At 33.6% G+C, this 23,951-nt stretch overlaps 1 protein-coding gene across 4 annotated transcripts in view; it reads left to right on the top strand.

Moving 5' to 3' along the window:
- The window catches only part of LOC123710295 (LIM/homeobox protein Lhx1), a 51,268-nt gene that overhangs the window by 11,403 nt on the left and 15,914 nt on the right, over nucleotides 1-23,951 (top strand). For 3 of the 4 annotated variants that reach the window (XM_045662103.1, XM_045662102.1, XM_045662100.1), the window contains exons 4-5: nucleotides 18,431-18,588; nucleotides 19,444-19,662. In XM_045662103.1, the coding sequence (XP_045518059.1) occupies nucleotides 18,431-18,588; nucleotides 19,444-19,662 (377 nt within the window). The remainder of the gene's footprint in view (nucleotides 1-18,430; nucleotides 18,589-19,443; nucleotides 19,663-23,951) is intronic. The other variant, XM_045662101.1, reaches the window with a different exon arrangement.

Below are 23,951 nucleotides of genomic sequence, written 5' to 3'. Positions count from 1 at the left end.
ACGCCATTTTTAGTTATTGTCAAAAATTCTGTTCCATATTTTCCAGTTTACATACTTCTGTATTTGGCTCGTTCGTACACGTTATTTAAACTTCCAATAGTATATATAGAGTATATATAATAGCTGTTGTAGGTTTAGTGTTTGACACACAATTTATTTAGGATATATATTAATTTTATGAATAAGACCGTTTTAACTAAACTTTTTTGTAAAGGATTCAATTTGTGCGTACTACCTACTACTTATTTTCTGCGCAAAAACTTTTCCGTGAATAATGTCTAAATAGTAGTAAAAACCGTATCAAAATCGAGGCTCAGAAGTCAGATAAACAGACAGGAACTATATTTTGTACTGTATTTCGAAATAAATTAGATAACAAAATCTTTCCTAGAGGCTGTCAATAAATTAAAAGATGACGTTTTTTCCTAGTCTTGAACTATGAATTTACAGCGTTTTGTGATATTATTAAGGTGAGAAAAATCTCCGTTGCTAAATGTAAATTAATTATGAAAAAAATGGTAACCTTGGTAACACGCTATCTTTTGTCTAAATATTTAAATAGCGGTTTTATTAACTTACCACGAATTACTATATGTTTGCCGTAGATATTGCATACATTTTACGTGAATAACACAGAGTCCTGATACAAATATAATGTCTAGAAATAATTAGTTTTTCGTTGAATTTCGAACGTGACATGTTATTGCCTTTAAAATCATTTTATTGTTCATGAACGTATCACGACGGCTATAAAAACCGAGAACCCACTTTGAAATCGAATTTTTCGATCAATACAAACCGTAACTGAAACGGTGAAAAAAAGAAAATAAAAAGCGCGGGACAAAAAGCCAACCGCATTACACATTAGCTACGTCTACGTGGTATAGTCTATATTTCTTTTGACTTGAAACATTTGGGATGTAGACTAAAATCGAATAGATAAATTATTATTTTTGCATAGACAAGTAATGTTCAGTGCCAGTTCATATTCTGTAATTATACATTTGCTATATGGGTTTAGAAGATATACACCGAACAAAAAGATTGAGGTTTCATAGCTAATTAAAAACATAGTTAACATTAGCTGACAGTTACAAAAAGAACAGTCTTTACTTTTTATTGCCTCGGATTATATTAAATCCGGGATGTACACTTCTAGTCAAAATTAAAATGAAACTGGTTTGAGACGGCATATCAATGTATTCTGTTTGAGCTACTGTGGAAATGATATCTCCGTGTTTAATTTAATAATTGGAGATTACTCTATGCAATTTAGAATGACGAGTGTGTTTGGATAGTTCCGTCAATATAAAAAATTGCTCGGTGACAATTGACCAATTTAGTAAATATTAAACAGATTATATACAACATGGCTGTAGTATTTCCGTAACGTTTTAAAGTGGTATGTATGATCCTAAAACATTTGTAACAGTCTTTATCATTAATAGCGATTATGATAACACCGAAAAACGACTACTATATAGCCTAAAGCTTAAAATCCTATCCAATAGGTTTATGCTATCCGCAACATGTGTTCGCCTGCGGCGTTTCGCGTGTTTGCTCGTTGTAATTGTGTTTAGATTGTTAGCTGGGCGGGTAAACAAAGGGAAATAGGGCGTATTGTTTTTTAAGTTGTCTTTCGATTATATTCTTGCAGGATGGATCATTCTAGCCTTAATGGAAAAAAAAAATATTACTTTTAAGTACAATGTAAAACTTTCTGAGTTAAAAAGTTATTTTAAAATAAATATCCCGATAAAGTACTGTAAAAAATAACATTATTTATAACTAAGTATAGGTAAATTATAATTTCCAAAACCAATTTTTACAGTTGATGGCTTCCTGAACTCAATTTTAAAATGTTATTAATCTATAATTGAATATAAAATTTCGATTCCAAAACAACTCAATTTAACAAATGTAAAATGAATATAAAAAACAAGTATCATTTTTTTAATTACCATCAATATTTTTTTTATAAATAGGTAATATAACAAACAAACGGGTAGGCGCATCCGATGTTAAGTGATATGGGCATGGACACTTATATTTCCAGAAGGCTCGACGTTGCGTTGTCAGCCTTTTAAAAATTGGTACACTCTTTACATTTATGGCCTTACTGATGTTAATATTGATAACAAATAGGAAATCGTTTCCACTGGTATGGATATATGAGATTAGTCTGCCCCAACGTGAGGGTAAGAGCTTAGGGATATTATGCGAAGATATCAATTCCAAATAAAGTCCCTTTAGTTTCCGAGACCTAGTTTAAGTCTACGTTCAAATATATATTAAAATCGTCAGCATTATATGAAAGAATGCATTACAATATCTTTTGTATTGAAATTAAGACTAGCTAGACTAGACTAACTAGTAGTTGATACGTACGTTAGTAGTTCTAATTTTAGTAAGGTTCTATGATAAAAATTACCCTTTGCGAGTAGTGGGCCGCCTCAAGAAGCGTCAGAGCGTGCCCATTTCAAACAAAAACAACCTCCCTATATCGGTTGCAGTACAAATAGCTTGGAGCTCGAAAATGTTTGTGCAAGGGGTGGAACCCTATTGAGATAAGAATGAAAACGTAAGCAGTATACGATTTTTATTGTTAATTTATGTTTTAAATTCCCGCTTTAATTTTGAGAATATTTTTATTCTGTAAAATTTTAATTTTCGAACATACGTTGTATGTATTAACTGTGGGTTTTTGGATACATCACGAAGTTGTCAAACTATGACTGGGCCACGATTATTTGAAAATGGAACACCGGTTAAACGACAATGTTATTTCGACACAACTGGTTTTAGGATTACAGAAGCTTAATGTCTGATATTCGTTGAGTAAAATAAAACAATTACTCCGTAGACGTGGAACATTACTTATTCTTAGCTGATATGCAGGATGACATCCTCCGCAACCTTATAAAAAACGTGCAAAAATGGCGACTCATTTCCCGCGCGTGTGCCTGACGGATAGACTTTATCGCACCGCGACCGGTCGGGATCCGCTAGGGTTGCCAAGCGCAACTAAATATCAACAAAAAATTACCATCATCAATTTAATAAAATTTAGATTTTTTTATAATGGTAAAATTTATGATTTTGAATTTTATATAAACAATAAAGAGCTATATGTTTATGTTGTGCTTAATACAAATAGAACCTACTTCTCATATAATACTAACAATTAACTAAGTTTAAAGACTAGATTTTTGTTTGTATACAGTTTTATTCCATCCAAATATAGAAGTTGGTTTGTAATATATATATATATACATAAATAGATTTAAAAAATTGGTAAATATAACTTGATATTAATTTACCTGCCGTTTCAGAAGTTTATATGAAATGTAAATATTTCTGTTTTGATGTCAGTCTGAATAAAAATTGACACCTTACAGCCCTAGTTATCGTTGCGGCCAGACTCCCTTAGTCTGGTACAGATTAGCGCAGCTCAGCGTATACCAGAAAATTTAATACGACATCAAGAACACACTTCACGCATATTGGTTATATGATTAACTTGTTTCGTTAAGATGTCATTTGAGAAGAGTTTTTAATCGATAACTCGTGCTCTGTGATATTATCTGTGCCAATTCGGTCTCTTAATGGACTAGACAAAAAATGACTAATTGTTGTGAACTCTAAACACGTTAATCTACAAGTTTTAGTGTAGATAGTTTCCAGTGTGTTGCTATTTCTTTAACACCCGGTGAGCCTCCTGCCCGTTTGCCCCTTGCTTTAAAATCATGTATCTACGTGATTTAAAGCAAAATTTATCTCATCATAATTCTATTAACATCAATATCTAAAAAAATTAAATTAATTCCTAAATCAAAGGGGTCTGGGGTGAGAACTAGCAATAAAGTTTATTTTTATGTATTCTATTCTATCTATTTATCCTTTTTTTATAAATTGTCTGTGCACAAAGACAGTTAACATTACGGCGTAGCCTAATTTAAGACTAATATGTAAGTCTAACCGAGAAATTATATTTAACATTTGTGTCCAATAACACTACTTACACTCTGTTCTTGAGTTCTTTTTTCCACTTACCACTGTTATCATTTAAGACAAACGTGTACTAATACAAATTCACTAATTCGGTTAAAGTACAAGTTTGAGAAATAATTCCAAATATCAACAAACCATGATGTTCGTAAAGTAAAATAAAAATAATTTCACTACAAAATGTCAATAAATTTGTTAAGTGGCAACCCTGCGATAGAGCCTTGTAAGGTATACTATGGCTATATTCACAAACAGCGTGGAATGGAGGAATACGATGAAATCCCATTTGGGATCCCCTTTCGTTGGGGACGCTTTGGAGTTCGTCAATCCCGAATTATATGTTTTCATTTACATAGGTACTTACGTCAGAACAATATATATTCTCTACATGAGGAACGTACATTAAGTATAAAAGTAGTTAATTATTAATGTATCTAGTACATACCACAGCAAAAAAATATCTCGTCCAAATAGGAGTACAAATAATCGTAAATAATTTATATAAATTGAGATAACTTATAACTCAACGTAAAAATATTCTAGCAATCTTTACCTATTTAATTCAAATCTTTATTTATCCGTATTTCGTTTTATATGTATAACCAATCTATATAAACTAATTATGATGTGTTGTGTTGCGGTAATTGAAATATATTATTTTTTGTTTATAGCCTGGCAAAAATCAGAACATAGATTACACGAAAAATTCGTTCAGTAGGATACAAAATCTAGGCCACAGATTAGAGCAACAATGTTGTTCTCCGTTTACTGTTAGCAGATGGAATTTCAGATTCACTTTTCACTATTAAATTTATCGTATATTTTTTATCTCTGGTCCAAAAAGAACAATCTAATATTCAATAAGAGAAATATCTTAAAAACGACGACCCTCCCGATTAAGAGTCCGTTTATTTGTTCTAGACAAGTTACCGTTTTTAAATCTTCCGTGGTTTGAATCACGTATCAGGTCAGGAATCAGGAATCTATGGACCTCTGGAGTCTATGGTCATAATGACGTTAACATTACTAGGTATTTCTATTTAATCGAATGTTTTCGAGTAAGTTTAATGCACCTGCATCACAGTTTATATACACGAATATAAAGTTTCGTTTGAGATTTATTTTGAGTTCTCATAGTCGATTGCGCGCTATGTTCGACCATTAATTTTTATTTATCGACAAAACGATCGATAGGTAGCGGGCTCGTAAAATCGCCGCACTAAACGTTTATGTGTGAAGTTTATGATGCTTTAATGTAGCGTTTTTGAAAGGTACCAAGTTTCTATTTTATATGGAATAGAATTATTGGTAGTAAAATGCTTGGATGTTGTAACGGTACAGTTTGTTCGTACGGCAATGAAAGACAACTAGCGAGGTGTTCCGGATTTGCTCGGCTTTCATATACATTTGGGTGAAGTATAAATAATCATTTAGGTATGTCTGTCACCAACGACAGAGCTGCACACAAACATACCTATAAACAAGACATCATAGCCTTTAAAAATAGTAGCTTCGCTACATTCAGACCTAAACTATTCGAGCTGTCAAAAATGACATTTACACAATCATGACAGAACCGTAGGAATAAGAGTTCGGTTAACTAATTTAGTTCGTACAAACATCATAGAGTACAGAAGATGATATCCAAGGTCTATGCTTTGATATTCAACAACAACATTTTTAAAGCACTTTCTGCCGCGTACAACTATGCTGCTAAAAAAAGGTATTTCCGAATCGAAGGCCCTTAAGTCTGACTTAAAAAGGAGCAGTGTAATTCCCTTGAAGATCCCCGTAAGTCTGTTTGCGTTGCAGTTGTTCTTAGGTCGCGGTAGGCACTTCATTCTAAGTGACAGTCCCTTAAAAAAATACTATATTATTACCCGAAATTGCGATGATATAGATTCCTAGAGTTTTGTGGTAAAGCATTTGAGATGACTAAAAAGGTTTAGTTAACACAAGCACAGACTAGCTTAGAATTTTATTACACGTTATTTACGACCTTTTTAGGATTTTGCAAGAACAATAAGTTTGTAGTAATGGAATCGTGCGACGGGTGATGGGTGAAACCGACATCCATTACATTTATATGTTTGCAATTAGTTTTCATGTTGAAGTTGATGACACCATGAATTGTAATTATAGGATTTAACAAAGGCCGTGATTTTCAATAATTAACTTTAATAGTGTATTAGGAGAGTCATAAAATGAAAGAATTCATTTTCATATTACAATTGTAACTATATATATAGGTACGTAATATTTTAGAAAAGTTTGTTTTAATTTTCAGATGTAAAGACAACGTTACAACGATTTTATCATTTGGTACGCATGTATGAAAATAAATTTTTCATTACATTTTTAAAAATAGTTGTTTTTTTTATTTGTATGGCCTGTTGTAAAAATAGAATAAATGATACATAGCAAGCTAGAGTTAATTCCAATTTTGAATTGCATATTCACAGAATCGTATCAGAAATTCACGGATATGGATGCAAACAAAAACATCGATAAAAACCTAATCGTTGGACAATTTACAACGTCGGGAGCGTACCCCGAGGTAAATTATCGATAATCGAGCGACTAACCAAATAGCCGGTGTCGATACAAGTTATCGACAATAATCGTTATAATCGCTAGTGCTGCGCGATTGTTACCAGTCACCATTAGGAGACGTGCTCGGCGTATTAAATCACAACCATTACGCTTGACCTATTATCATCAACTATTATCCACTAAAGTCCCAAGATTTTACGAGCGGCTGGGGTTCTACTAAAACTGGCGGCGTGGGTTCACTTTTTGTACGCTTATTATTAAAATTATTATTTATTAACTATAATTGTCAGCGACGATTTGAGGGTTAAGAGCGTTTAGCGTAATTTGGTCGGTTTCGAGGGTTTATTAGTAATTATTAGTTTTGGTACTCGCGGGCTTCGTAATCACGGTGATAAATTTTGTGATGCAATTTTTGGACCGTTTTCGATGTACGTGACCCTAATAAATTTTTTAATGTATACTATTAAGGTACTAGATTTTAAAACTTATTGAAATATAGTATAGTAGGCATAGTTGCTTTTTAGGTTTGGGTATTATATTTTGAATCTGTTTCATGATTATTTGTCAATCTAATAGGCTAGGGTAAGTGATAGCTTTATGTGCCTGACACACGCCGTCCACTTTTCGGGTCTAAGGCTAGCCGATTTACTCTCGATGTTTCCTACACCGAAAGAAAAAGAAAGTCTATTGGTGCACATGCGGGGATCGAACCAACGACCTCAAGGTTGAGAGTCGGATATTACCGGAACAAACCTCTTCCTTACATACGCTTACAGATTACAGATTTTGAGTGCGGACTTGTTTTTTATCTATACAGCCAGCGTCCACAAAGGTTGTATACTTTCGAGTGGGAAGTGCGTTTGTGGCTGGCAGTAAAGAGTTGAGTTAGCTTTTTAATTTTTTCGTATTATTTTTTCTTTTCGCGCGCGAGTATTGTGCACAGTTAAATGGCGTGAAATTAGCGGTCACCGAGTATTTGTTGACCGTTTTTGATCCGTATACCACCTGTCTGTTTGGAATGTACTTATAATGTAAAGCTTAAATAATATTTTAAAATCAACAAATGTCTCGTGCGTTATTAAAGTCATACTGATTATTTAGTCGCCGTAAATATTTATCTTTTTATTATTACTTTTATAAATATTAATATCAAAATACCACTTAAAGAGACTTAAAGCTCCAAAAAACAGTTAAGCTAATTGTAAAGTAAAATATGAAATCAGTTTCGGCAATTTAGATTTTTTTTCGAAGATTATATATTGTCTGCTAATTCTCAGCGTTTGTTACTTTATTACCTACTATGACATTTTGTGTCAATGTGTCAAAGTGAGGCACAATGGTAGAAGTTTCTTACAATATCCTTGTAAACCAAAAACATGGCGATTAAAAAGAGCGGGAAAGTCTCTTCTTAGTCTATGCTCTTGTTTTGGGAACTGTTAATGTAAATTTAGAACTTATTTTTTTATCAAATATTGACGTCAATAAGTGTAACAATATGATTGCATAAATTTTAATATGATAGTTACCATAAAGTTAATAACTTATCCCCAACTGAAAACTTTGACATTCCATTTTCAAAACAGAAATCTTTTGTCTATATCTGAATCAATATATCTACATCACAGGGAGGGTAATATTATTTCTTATCTCCCCCTTGCAAGTCCCCCGGAGGGGTTTAGGGTTCAAAGGTCATTTCCGAACGGCTTTAAGATGACAGTTTCACAACTTATATTACGGAGAGGAAAAATGGTAGGTTTTCTCTTGGGAATGTTTTTATCGTATAAATATTCAGTAATGCTTAATATTCAGTATTTTATAACAATATTTCCCACTTTTTAAACTGAGGCAATGACCCCTTGCAAATCGTTCCAAGAATCGCATAACTCAACTATACAACGTAATGACATCCGACACTTAATTCATCTGTTGTTCAAAACAGCCCACTCATACTAAAACATATGCTAGCAAACCGACCGTGGCCATTCAAGCCAACCTTTAATTGCCTGGATCGGGAATCGAACCCGAAACGGCTCATTTCAACCAGCTTCCTCACTTACGCGTAAGGGAAATAAAATCTTATTATCAAAGAATTCGATTCATTTTTCTAAAACAATGTCCGACACGAATAATTGACTGCGTCGGTACGTAAAATCCTATGTACGCGGCTTTTTGAAGAAAAATCAACTTAATGAATGGCCAATAGAGTGTTTAATTACAGTCAGGCTTCAAAATGCAATCTGTAAAATGAGTCATGAGTGAAATGGCTATTCATTACATTATAATCGGATCGAAAGCGGAGCCAAAAATTACAGAATTCGCACACTTCAAGTAGGATTTATTACTGTTGTCAAGTGTCAACTGTCATGACTTAGGAAGTGACGACGTAAATTGGCGGTATTTTCATTATCCATTATACATATGGATTAAGTAAGATGTAGATAAATAAACAATATATTTAAGTTGATAAGTAATTGTTGTGAACCTTGTAGGCTTAAAAAACGTACTAAATTTCTCTAGAAAAAAGTGTTTTTAAATAAATTAATTTTTCATATGAAAGAGTCGGACAGCTCATACTAAAATGTACAATAGCATAAATACCAGCGAAATTCTCATGCTACCGAATACCGATATGGACCTCCGCGTTTTAGTGTTTTCAAAATTTTACGAGCGCTCTATAAATCATATTATTTTGTGCGTGAAACTTTTATTTTTTATATCTATATCGAGTTCGTGGAAGTTATAATTTTATTATGGCCTTGCTTTTAAATCAAGCATGTAGATAAAATATTCATTTTATTTAATTACGCCATTAATATTTTGAGAAAGAGCATATGCTTTCTCACACAGATAAAGTTTCGGGAACCAGTACGTAAGAGCGTAGATTACTATTGCAAAAAAAAGCAAAACTAAAAATCGAACAGCATAGACAATCGAATCTATAAACAATAAAGAAAAAAAGCGGGAACAAACCTGTCGACGCCATGTTGTGTGGCACTCGGCCTTCACGCCTCAGCCGCCGAAGATTATCTTTGGAATAAGAACAGGAGGCTTGTGTCTGACAGCTGAAGGCATACACGCAAGTGCGGACCGTGCTATTTCAATCTTTCCGACTACCGTATAAGGCTTATTATCGTGTGGTCAGAGAGGTATTTAATACGTTTTTTACTAAAGACGTCGGTGAAAAGAAAGAGTCTAGTCACTGTGCGCCTGCGTTGATGACCTGTCAATTCCAGTTCCAAAAAAGCGACATTAGCTTTGTCTATTATTTTGACTTTAAGTGGGGAGATGTTTTTGAGATTGATCGTGTTTGGCTCAACCCTTTTAATTACAACGCATTCATTCTTTGTGTTGGTTCTACCGTTTGAGAGATTGTTAATGGAGATGTTTAATAGTAAGTAGTTCTAACGCCGCCGTTTTATAAAATCACTTGTGGATTCTTAATATCAAATAGATTGTTTAATCTACCCTACTAATAGTCTTTGTTTTTAACTCATAGTTAAGTCAATACCTATGTCGTCCGTCAAAATTGTTTGATTTTGACACAAGCTTTGAGTTTGAAAGTATTTTGTATAAGATCTAGTCTTTATTTAATAAATCTAGCCCCGCAAACTTAGTTTCGACCTTATATATATATTTTTACTTAGCCTAATAGTAGCTTCACACCAACAAATTGAGCATTATGATATGCGACCCCATAGAGAATCGATTTTCCGGTACCAAAGAAAAGTTATTTTTCCAATTTATTTTTCCAATTTCTCTCCATAAGAGAAGGAATCAATCTTCCTCAAGGAATGGATAAAAATAATAATCGCATTCGTCCAGCCGCCTTCGAGTTTTGCGCTTAGCAAGATATTTCGCGATTTATTTTTATTAAATAAATATTAATTAAAATGAATTAAAGTTCTACATATTATAATTAATCTTATTTAACGGATAAACAAAGTAAATATTAAATCTAGTTTTTTTAATGCGGAATAGCTTGAATAAGTTGCATAAGTGATATTGGCATCCTTTGCCGATTGGACACAGTGCGCTCGCGCATGCTCATTGAGCGATTTTGTATGCTCACTACGACACCTGTCATTAGTGTCAAACATGTCATTACATGACAACTTGTTCTCAGGTGTTTTATTTATTTTGCGATTATCCTCATTCGATGGGAACTTTTTGTGTTCATTATCATTATCATTTTGATGGTGATCTTGCAATCATTAATGCGTTTAAAATTTATCAGTAAATATTTTTTTTTTAATTTTTGCTTCCCGTATTGAATATTTTTAAATCCTATATAAAATAAATTCCGTTTGTCTCGCTAAAACGCGAGAATGACTGGATGTAGTGATGCGGGGGATCGATCCAAAGACCTCAAGCCGACAGATTAATCTATTTTAAGATATCCTACAGAATATAAACGAAAACAATAATATTACAGTAACCCATCGAAAATACACAACTTAATTTATCTCTTCATTTATTATCCTATTCATATTTATTTGATTTACATTTCAGCAAATAAATACAATAAAACAAACGCACGCGCAATCTTGGCGGGCACGATCTGTGGTCAGTGGTCACGAGACGCCCACTCCGAGTTCTCGAGAATCATTCTGTTTTACCTTTTTATAGAGTAAAAGTGGTTTTAATATGTGTACATTATAGTTATATCAGAGTAACAAAATAATAAATTTGTAAATAAAAGTAAAATTTTGTTTTCCTAGGCTGTATTTTTATTGAATCAATGGCGCTACAACCTTTTTTTAGGTCTGGGCCTCAGATTTCTGTATCTGTTTCATGATCATTTGTGAATTGAATAGGTAAGTAGGTGATCAGCCTTCTGTGACACACACCGTCGACTTTTTGGGACTCATTTCGGAGGCCAAGTCTCTCTCGGAAGGTGGCAGGGGAAATACATATTATAATTAAATTTGCGTTATTGATTCAGAAATTTTACCGCGCTTCGTAATCTGTGAACTGTAAATTTTAGGTTATATTGAACTATAATTATATATACGTTCAGTCCCACAACTGACTTACCTAACATTTTTCAGCAGGAATGTTATAACCTAACCAGGAAAACATGCCTTTTTTATACATAACTGGACAGACGTTTGGCCACAATACCACCTGATGTTAATTATTGTTGATGCCTATTTGACCGTCGCTTAAAATAACCCATATTATACTATCTAGGGAAGGAGTTCCACTCCTTTGCTGTTTTATAAAAAAACGACGAATCAAATCGACACGACACCTAGGTCTATGTTTGATGAAAAGCTGTGTTGCCAGTATCTATATAAATCACTAATCACATATAAAACAACAAGCGTTTCGTTCATTAAGAGAAACGAGAAAGAATTCAATAATTTAAAAATGATATACAGCTTAAGGTCATCGAACACGACCTGGGTGCCATTAAACATCCACGCATAAACAAAGAAAAAACATAACGGTCTGGAATAGGGTTGCCAGGATTTTTGTTAGATTTCGTCCGCAGTTCCTTCATACGCAATGATGGCAGTATTTTTAATAATAACTATGGTTAAACGAAGACTTAGAGAAACACCTTTCTAAAAAATTACATTTAAATAAAGTTTGTGTTTATTTATTTATCACGCCTTTTTTTCCAATGAGACGCGTCTTACGATCCTGGCAAACCTCTCTTGCTTCATCCACTCTTAAGACATTTAATATGCATGAGGGTTGTGGGTACCTTTAACTTTCTCAACTATCTACGACCTGGATTATCCAAGTATGTACAAGGCCTACCCAACTTCACCATCCACGGTTGCCTTGTATATATCCTTGTTAACCGATTCTCCTAAGAAGTTTTTATAGTAATTAAATTAATAGGAAAAGTAATTTGGTAGAAAAGCCTTTGTGTTTTAAATTAAGTGGATTTTTTTTTGGTAGAAAATCCTTTGCGTTGGCAACCCTGACATAAGAGTAATATGTCAGCGTCTAACCATTATATTAATATGGAACAATACGCGTACGGAGCCGTTAGAAAAATTGGTAGCTAATTCATCAAATGGCTGTGAAAAATTGGTGTTAAATTATTTTTTTATCTGCCGCGGCGAATGATACGACCTCGTAACGATCTTAAACTATCTGTTTGGTTAACTTAACTTAAAAGTTTCTATTATTTCAACTGAGTTATTAGAAATGGTTAAATTATAATGCTATCTTAACGCTGCAACTATATCTTACAAATGATAATATATCAAAAAAAAACTTCGTCCTAAAACTGTATTTTTGTTTTGAAATGTTTAAACAGTTGTTGAATATTCTTCTATAAATAATAAATTGGTTACTAAAAAACATTTTTCACGTTAAAGTAGCATAAACTGAACAAACAATTGAAGAATGCATAGTCCTTGAAGGCTGCAATTCAGAAAAGTCAACTCATGAGTCCATTGTGCTACCGGGGGGATGTGGACGAGAGATTCCTTCCTTCTTAGATAATACATATGTGTACTAACAATATAATTTTAGAGCTTTAAGCACGAATATATATCAAATAGGAATAATACATTTTTCTATTGTGAATACTTGAAAGCTGAAGTCCGTGCCGTTGGTAACCACCATTATTTTTCTACTAAATCTTATAATGTAATTTATAAACCTGTCCCATTTATAAAAACTAAACACTTCTCTTCTATTTAAAGGAAAATATAAGCTTAAATGTATATTTCAATTTCGTTAGACAATTGTATGGGTACTAGTATATTTTGTTGCTGAACGAAAACGCAAATTGAAAAATTCGAAGCGTCGAAATTTGATTTCAATAAAAAGTCCCATTGAAAAACAACAAAGAGCTTTCCCGCAGACGTCGGATGGAAATGACATTTTAAAAACGGCCCTCAGCTATAGACGATTTTACGTACATATAGCGGCGTTTCGCACGCACGTTCGCGGCGCAACGTCGATAAAACAGGGCGTGGCGCGGCTCCGGCGTCGACCAATCAGATAGCGCAGATGCAAGTGTGCGTATAGGGCCCGTGTACGTGTAGCAACGGATGCGGCAGGGTGCGTGCACCGCGTCCCATATATGGGCGGTGTATATAGGTACATGCCGCTACCGGCACCACAAAGAAATCCCGTATCTTTTATATTCTTAGATCTTTATCGTGCTTTCTTATTTTACATTTAAGATGGTGGTCTTGAATTAACGGCGGTCCCATAAACACGCTATAACAAACTTTAATATGCCTGTAATAGGAAATAATCTGTGATTTTTATAGTTTACACTCGGCTAATAGGTTGTTATAGATTTCCAGATAGTGGTCATTACAATTTTAGGGAAACTATTCGTGATCTTGATTGAATTTCTAATTGTTAGCAATCGTTCAATGTTGTAGATCGAATAATATTATTTTCTACAATTTTACATTATGATGTAGTTTAACTTAAGACTAATAAGTAATTTAAAGGTATATTAAAAAGGATATGGCTAGTAACACTAGGTACTCACCATCTCTATTAAGGGAAGACACTCTTGTGAACTTTAATCTGAGTTCCAATCTTAAAGCCCTCTGGAATTGACATTGTCCATGGGCGGCGGGGCGGTATCACTTAACCTGCTCCCAGTTCTAGAAAAAAGTTACCAGATAAATAATAATCAAATGTATTTGATGTCAGCTCAGATGAGAAAATTCTAAAACGGTACTTTTTCTTTACTTCAATTTTCTTGTAATTAACAAGTAGGTAATACGTAGAAAAAACATGAAAGTATCGAAATGTATACGGTAATATTTAAGGGTAAGGCTGTAACTGTCATATGTTACGTATCGGATTTCAACTTTTAATTTTATATGGTATATATTTCAACTATTTTTCTATTCACAAGAACGTGTTTTGGCCAATACTCACAGATATCCAGATAGAGCATTTTGTAAACGAGCCTAGATCTGTATAGTTGATCCCTCATACGTCCCTCCTACTTTGAAATCTATTTTACTTTTGTATTTGTAATTTATTTTTTTCTTTAATTTCTTCGTGTTTTTGCTGCCAATAAGTGCTTGTCATGTTAAATCTTTGTAAATAAATAAATAAAGTTCAGGAAAATTCAAAATGAATTTTCATATAGGGAAGGTCATATGAAAATATTATAAAATCACAATTGTCGTTTGAATATTTCGTTGGAGAAGTTTAGCTTCAAGTGATACAGAAAGGTCCTAAAAGGTCTGGTTTACCTTAAACAAAAATATTTCTACAAACTAATTTACCGCCAAAGCTTCACTTAATAGAGCCAATGAGTTGGCCACGGGACTTGACTTCTATTAATCTTTTTTACCCCTGACTTGCACTTTCCCCTGCAAGTCATTGTTAGGGAATTTACCGAACTTTCTTTGATGTGTTTGATACTTCAGGTATATACTATTACTTACTTCAATATTTCTACATTACTTGTAGTGAGAATGGTTGCTTTATTATTTTGGCATTTATCAAGTAGAAAACTGTTACGTTAAGAAATACAACTAGTGTATAAGTAGGTACCTTCCTACTACTATTTCAGCCCCTGGATCCACTCTTGCCTGGTTTAAATGTTGGAATTGTAGTCGTCTCTGTCATTGTTAAAATACCATTCCAGTTATTTAGTATGAAGAAGTAAAATTATTTAATTTTTAATTTTAAGGTTTTATATACATATTAGATTGGACACCATCAAATAACACAGTATTAGGTATCACTTAGTTGAATGTATTTAATAATTTACGTCGATTTTTTCCTTTCGTAAATGTTTGTTATTAATAGGAGCAGTGTTGGCCTAGTGGTTTCAGCATGCGACTTTCACCCCTGAGGTCGTAAGTTCGATCCCCCGCTGCGCACCAATGGACTGTCTTTCTCTGTGCGCATTTAACATTAGCTCGAACGGTGAATAAAAACATCGTGAGGAAACCGGCTTGCCTTAGACCCAAAAAGTCGACGGCGTGTGTCAGGCACAGAAGGATGATCACCTACTTGAATATTCGATTAACAAATAATCATGAAACAGATACAGAAATCTGAGATCCAGACCTAAAAAGGTTGTAGCGCCATTGATTTATTTTATAAATGTTTGTTATTATGTACTTCATCTTTGGCTATATATTGAGTATAATTGTTTTTTGTTATAAATAATTTATGTTAGGATTACGAATTAAAAAGTAACAGGCAGTGTTACCATAGATAAAACAAAAAATAATTATCTAAATACCGATCGTTGTAGGGTCATACAGAAGTTCAAACTTATCGGGTCTTTCAAAGGAAATGTAAATATTTGCGAGCGTTTACCAACATTATCTCTTCAAAGCACTCAACTGTGGAGCAGTTGTCGAGTGTTGACCAAACATATAAAACAAGGGGAACTTGTCTATGGATGTTTTATTATGAAGTGTTGGGGAACTATTCGAGAATAATCCACTCATAATGTCAGAGCGTTTTTAAGAGTAATACTTTTATAGACATTGTGTTATTTAAAAGTATTCGTTACATTAAATACCGAATAAAGTGTTTAATGTGCTGTTGTTGTTAAGGCTTGTCTCATGTTTTTGTGATTTCCTTGGAATGGGAGACTCGAAAAATTATTATATTTATTGGTAATTATGCTCCAATTGATTATGCCTTAAATTAACGAAATTAAAATTCCTATTTACCTTATCAATTTCATTTTTAATCTTGTCCTAATAAAATTATACTAATTTAAGGATCACTCCAGATGTGTATACGTCTATGGTTAATTAATATTGCATCATAAAGAACTTTACATATCTAACAATCATTTCATTCTACTACAGTGACCGCATTAACAATATTAATGTATCGTGAATATTGCATTAATACCTTTTTTCAATTACCTAGACCTAAAAATCACGAAAAGATTTATTACAAATACACTAACTAACAATTACCGAAGGAATATCAGTAGGAAACTGGCAAACCTTGGACCCAATCGACGACATGTATCAGTTACAGATCTACTTGCGTTAAGGAAAAAGATTCACGAAACATACAGAATTCCTATAAATAACAGAATAACCTCAAAATAAGTAATAAAAAAATATTCCACTTCGAAAGGACTGTCCAACTTCACCTTTTTTTCATTTCAAACGCTTGTCTAATCATATAATCTTGCGGTACATAACCCAGGGTAGGTACGAGGTCATATAAGCGGTGGTTAAACAGACACTGGACAGGTATGCTCTTCAATAGGCCACATTAACCACATAAAACCATTTCCTCTTTATAGATAATTAGGTATCACAAAGATCAGTGTTCTGCGCCTGACACATTAGATTTAAGGGTCTAACATCCTTCTAATTTTATCGTACGCGTATTGCGCATAGTCTGGGCTCAAACGCTAAAGTTTACACAACACAATTTAAAAATAACAAAAAATGTGTACTAGTGTACACACGTAAGAAGTGAAACTTCTTTATGACCTTATTGTTCGAAAAATTATCTACTATATGCAACTTTACAGGTATTGTATTGATACTGTATTGGTTAAATAATGTTCAATTAGATAAAGTTTAACAAAAGGCTTTTATTATCATAGACATGAATACAAATAATACAATTAGTTCATTTGACCTTATTACTACTAAGATTATTACACAATTTTATTAATTGTAATAGAATTATTACCGTCATTGTTATCGTTATTATATATTTTTGTTACTAATGGCTTCGAGCTTCGTATCAACCGTGGCAGGGACAACTAAAAGACGGCGCGTTACGGATAAATGTGACGCGAAACCGAAAAATGTGACGGTTAATTATTTACAATGCCGATGAAGAAGTTTTACTTCAAAAACAATCAGATTGCATCAGGCTTCTGTGTTACATGTACATTTTTCGGTCTAACTGTTTTCCTTACGAACACGAGTTAATTGTAAACAAAAAACGCTTGTGATATGAACGCCAGTCTCAGGCTCTCTCTTATCTATTCGGTAATGCAAAAATAATCTTAAACGTTTGTCGATATATTGCTTAGAGCGTCTCGCAAAAACATTTCGTAGTAGGAGGGTCGTAATTGTTTTTGCGGCTAATTCTCTTCTCCCTTGAGGGGACTTGAAATTAGATTTTTATATAGTTAAGAGGGCAGAGGGAGTACGATTGCTTTTTGATAAGTCAATTTAAACAGTTAAACGAGTGAAGTTTTACAAGAATTTGGTCTTAAATACGTAGATGACCTGACCGGACAGTTAAATAATTTAACATTAAAAATCATTTTGTTAAAAGTTCATGTCAATTATTATCAGATGGTATAGTGAGCGTATACCTGCCTGCGTAAAACTACACGGATGATATACCTTTTAGCTCGTCGTAGTAACATAACTGCAGTGATAAGATAACGTGTCAAGACAGGTCCGGATATGATTGCTTGGAATAATGTCTGCGAATTTTACTTAATATAACAAACTACAACCTTTTTAGGTCTGGGGCTTAGATTGCTGTGTCTGTTTCCTGATCATTTGTCAATCTAATAGGCAAGTTGGTGATCAGCCTTCTGTGCCTGACACTTGCCGTCGACTTTGTGTCTAAGGCAAGCCGGTTTCCTCATTATGTTTTCCTTCACCGTTCGAGGGAATGTTATTTGCGCAAATAGGCAGAAAGTCTATTGTTGAACCGGCGCTCGAACCTACGACGCCAGGGATGATAGTAGCACGCTGAAGCCACTAGGCCAACACTGCTTTTACTTACGCTGAGATGATAAAGAACGTTTGGAAATCGTCAAGTATTTAACGCATTTAAAATAATTTACCTAAAAATTTAAAAATATGGTAAACACAATTCTTCTTTACTTACTCTTTAATTAGATTAATGAAACTACTTTCCAAACCGGAAGTTCATATTGCGTATACTGTAATATTATTTTTCATTACAGCAGATTCCCTGCTCGGTTCAGGTTCGGATGAGGAGGAGGATGAAGAATCAAGAACAGCGAACAACTCCAGTAGTCCTGCGCATGCGACGCACCCCGCTTTACATTCAGAACTATCACACAATGGTGACACAAAACCACACGAGGATTCGGAGGACCAGGTTAGTTGTGTTATGATAATAATTCCGTGCGCGAATTGGTAATAACTTTTTATAGTGGATATTTTTTAAGTTTTTGCCGCGCACCACTATTCTGTGGAACCAGCTGCCCACTGAAGTATTTCCGAACCAATTCGACTTAGGATCCTTTAAGAAAAGAGCGTACCAATTATTAAAAGTCTGGACTCGAGCCCTCTGTCAATGTGAGTGTCCATGGGTATCACTTAACAACAGATGAGCATCCCGCCCATTTGCCTCCTAATATATAATTCCTGGTTTAACGGGATGCTGTAAATAATAGAAGATGTGATTTTAAGTCTATGCTATATTTGTAATGCTAAAGACATCCTAGCTATACTCTCGGATGTAACAACGCTTCTAAAACTATGAAAGCCTTGGCTTGTAAATTTGTTTTAATTTTTGACATGTAACACATTCATAACAGTATATTTATAAAAAGAAAAGGGAACAAGATAGCATAGAGTAACTTTGCGTTAACGTATACTTAGCAATAACATGCGATTAAATCGATTCCATAAAACCTATGAAGACAACGTAATAAACAATCTCCTCACTATAAAATGCTTATATTAACATATATTTAATATATCGGGTTAATAAAAACACTATTATTATATATATTTATAGCAAAAAGACCTCGAAACATATTTACGGTAATTTCACAGCTACATAGAACACACACGTACATAATTAAAGTCGCTTTGAACGCGGATTATGTGGATCTCTTCTCTTGTCGATATTTTCTTTATACGAAGGCAATTCCAAATCATAAGCCCATATAACGTGCGTGCGAGCTGACCACATAGTCGCATTCAGTTCTTTCTCTTCCCCTTCCAGGGATCGTTGGACGGAGACCCCGAGACCCGGGACTCGCAGGCCGAGAACAAGTCACCAGATGACGGGAACGGGGGATCAAAACGCCGGGGACCTCGCACCACTATCAAAGCAAAGCAGTTGGAGATTTTGAAGTCAGCATTCTCGCAAACGCCGAAGCCGACCAGGCACATACGAGAACAGTTGGCGAAGGAGACGGGTCTACCCATGAGAGTGATACAGGTATGTCCAATAATATATCTACATTTTTAAATATATATACCTACGAATGTTTAAAAGTTTCTAATATTTCCTAAGTTTTCAAGTATTTTTTACGTGACTAACGCTTCCATTATGTGACAAATTCGAAACTGTCGTAAAAACCTTCAGTCACCCAATGTCCATTATTCGTTATAATTGTATTTTACAATAACGAATTTAACGGAATAACGCCGTTGGCCAATTCTAACGAATTTCACTTTCTATATCGTACTATTGGAATAAATAGAAGCAATTACGAATTTCGTTATAGTTTTATTTTAACGACACAATAACGACAGAATTACATCGTAACGTGAGCAATTCACTTATAATGCAACCTTTAAATATAATAGGAGTATTTTATTAAATCTCAAAGGTTTACTGTTGATTTTGTGCGTCCTAAATCTTTATGTTAATTAAATTTTTTGTATAACAAAATGGCTAATCTAAGGTAAAACTTATTTCACCTATCTTGAGAAATACTTATGTAGGATTAGTTTTAGGACTGAAATAGGCTTTTATCGTTCTCAACGCTGAGGCTTGAATTTTCAATAAACAATTCTAAAACAGTACTTCCTGCCAGTTCTCTTTATTCATTCTGTTACCATGGTTACCAGCAAATGGCCGATCCTCAATCATGACGGAGAGCTGCGTGCCGATGTTCGAAAATTGAATTTCGCGTGCATCCGTTCAGAAACAGCTATGACGAGACAAATATCCTTTCAAAGCATTGAGTATTATAAATTGTCAGCTTATGTCAGCTATTATTTGAATTAAAACATTCGAATAAATTCTTTAGTTTAATGAAATATTGATATATATACAAAAATACATATAATTGTAAGTATAAGAGTATTATGAAACAGTTCTAAGTTAACGCGCGTATAGATTTTAAAACGTTTTAATGGCCTAAACCAAAAATTCCTTGTCGACTATTGACTTCATTTTAATACGACAGATGATATTTAATTTCCTTACCTAAAATTAATTACGTTTTCATAGAGAATATTCTTCCTTTTTTCGTCTAGTTTAATTTTACGGATGACGCCTCGTTATTTAAATTCACCACGGCTACTTTAGCGATTATAAATGTAATATCGGCATTTCTGTAAGATGGAGCGTAAAAATTGTCACGGTGTTAGTAATCTTAAATTTTGCTCTTATTTTACTTAACACATGGTCCTCCACACCATCGACAGATGTCAGTCACGCTTTTTGTGTTTCCGAACGGTACTCCCCGAATAAAAAATGTTACAGATTATAGTAAGAAATTTGTCTGTGGTTTGTTTACTGCATGATATAGTGTAAAAGTCGGATCAATCCACTTTTGATTATATAATTTATCGCGTTCTTACTTTGATAATTAAGTCTATTTTCGTAGACTGACTGACATATTTGACTACATAGTTGCCTACTGTTGCGAAAGCGTTGAGTACCGTTGAATCAAATTTCTACCCAAAAACGCATATTTTAATTATATTAGTACGGAGGTACTAGCATAGCAATATTAATACCAATAAATACTTTGTAAATTTATTAAACAAATGAATAATTATTCATATGGTACTATGACATCGACGTATTGACATTAAAACCGACATCCATCACAGTAGGCGGACCATAGACAAATATTTTTACACTCAAGTGTTATGTAATATTCGTTTAACAACGTCAAATATGTTAAGTGGATCCATAAACAAGATTTTTTGTCGCCATCCGTCGAGAGGTTGACCGCGCGTGTCAAATAAACCACATGTGGCGTGCATACAATTGTACAAGGATCTTTTTGCAGTTGAAAGAGGGGGCGTAATGTGGTACACCCGCAATTGCATAGACTATAATGATCTTTTGTTACTTAGAAATAGAGTCCAAAATTCCATTATCGTTCAATGAGTGGTAGCCAGATCCGATTTCTTTCACGTGCCAAAATAAAGTTGTCTTGTAACTGTATTTGTAGTTTTTCAAATATTCCGGATTTAACTAGTTAACACCGGTTCGTGTGAACCTATAAAGCTTTGAAGTCACCGCTATAAGCCGTAGTAATTTATATGTTAATAATAATTGGGACTTCTCGATGATAACTCGATTGCAGGTCTTAATTAGTAAACTTTTATTGATGCCTCCTCTTCAAAGTTTTAGTTATTTGACTATCTTAGATTTTAGTATAAAAACTAAAGTTTGTATATGAAAAGAAAAATAGTTACCGGCATCTTTTTTACTTTTTCTCAAATTTCTGACAAATATAAAGATTGTTATAGGCATCCTACAAGTTGAAACTAAATATATGAAAACTTTTTTGCCGTAGAGGGAAATTCATAAATAGAACGATCAATAAAAAATAATTTTAAATCAGAATACATAACTGTATTTCGGAAGTAAAAATAAAGTTAAGCGTGTAACGAGATGTCATTTCGCTTCACAAAAAGTTTGTGATATTTTAATAAGCTCATATATAATTTCCAAAGCGTGACAGCCCCGTCGTCGCGTCACCGTGCCCTTATTGCCTCATATTTTATCATGTCATGTGTTCTAACCTAAATTTGTCTTACGTCGCTATTTGAGTACAATCATTATTCGAGAAACGTTCGAAAAAGCCTATGTTTCCAGAAATACATTTTTTGTATAATTTATTTATTTTAATATTAAACCACAAGAATGTTTATCTATTGGCTATATTCTTCTAATAGACTTCATTAGACTACCAGCAATCAATAAATTTGCTTGCGTAATGACAGTTAACTTACATCTGTCATTATCTGTGGTTCTATAGACTCTATGGCGACTACATTTGAATAGAAGGAAATGTCCAGCGAACATTTTGCCGCTAAATTAAATTGTTGTAATTGTTTATATTAAAATTTAAATCTTAATTAATCTTATTAAATATCTTAAATTTAGTTAATTCCAAGTAGAAACTCTATAAAATTAATTAATTCACACCTATTTATTACATCTTCGGACAATGTCAACGCAGTGTTACAAGTAACAAATTACCTTATTACACAGAGCAACACTGGTTACAATAAGCAAATTAACAATTCAAAATGATCGTTAATCATTATTAATTAGCGACTAAACATACCACGTTTATTTAACCTTAATGATAGTTATGTGTTAATGTCATTTGACTTTGGGTAATTAATTCTTTCTAAAGACAAACCGCTGTTAATGTTAAACTTCACTTTAAGAGTTTTGCAGATCTACGTAGAGATTCAACCGTTTTTGAAGTCGGTAAAATGTAATCACACGGAAGCTAGTGCCATTTGATTGATAGCTATAAAAACATGTTATTATGTCACTGGCAACACTGACGCGGACTGATTAATGTCGTGTGTGCCTTAATGTGCTCTCTTGTTTATAGCTTGTCTGTGGTCAGTGGACATTACGAAATAGGAGAATAAGACGTTTTTTACAATTTAATGTTCCTTGAAAGGTAAACTTATTTGATAAATATCTTACTAAGATAACAATAGACATTTAAAGTTGTATAAGTAATGAGCATATGTTTGTTTGACTCAGACTTATTTTAATTTAAGTTAATTTGTTGATTTTCAAACCGATTTGAAAAAAAGACCATGTATCTTACCAAAAGTTCAAATGTGTTACTATAAGACCCCAATAAAGGTAAAAACCACAGCTTTTAGTCAATCAGGCGTCTTATTTAAGGAAACTATAGGTGAATGAGTTGGTCGGTCTCCATATCTCTTTTTTTAATGCCCGTCGGCGGCTTTGACTTGCCCCGAATACTATAACTTTCACAAGTTATGAGATAAACCGGCCTTTGACCACAGAAAATACTAAAGGACCGCTTTGTAATATACAAATGTGGGAATTATTCTTCTTAAGTTTTATTTTTCGAATATTTATTCCATGAAGGTTTTATTCTGATATTTTTTATTTCGTCTCAATTGTTATAGTTACTGGCCACTTATAATTTTAAAAACATTCGAAAAGCGTTGTCATTATCTAGTTTTTTTTTTAATTTCGAATTTCCAGTTTTAAATGTACGTGCCAAAACAACGTTTTGCGCAATATCGGTACATCATAGTAAAATCGCGGTCAACACGCGAATGACATTTACATCAACACACGTCCAATAAAACCGCATAAACCGTGAAATATGTTACCCAAAAAACCTTGTAAAAACCGTTTGGACACGATTATTTCGATGTCATCGCTCGTGAAATGTTTCTGATCGCCATTTTAGCGGTAACCGTCATCGACAAAACACTTTATCTAAAAGCGTGTGTGTTATGATAATAAATTTGTAA

This window comes from Pieris brassicae, chromosome 5, assembly GCF_905147105.1.
Source record: "Pieris brassicae chromosome 5, ilPieBrab1.1, whole genome shotgun sequence".
Taxonomy (NCBI): Eukaryota; Metazoa; Arthropoda; class Insecta; order Lepidoptera; family Pieridae; genus Pieris; species Pieris brassicae.
Note: the sequence above shows the minus strand (reverse complement) of the source record. Positions and strands in the feature narration are given on the sequence as shown.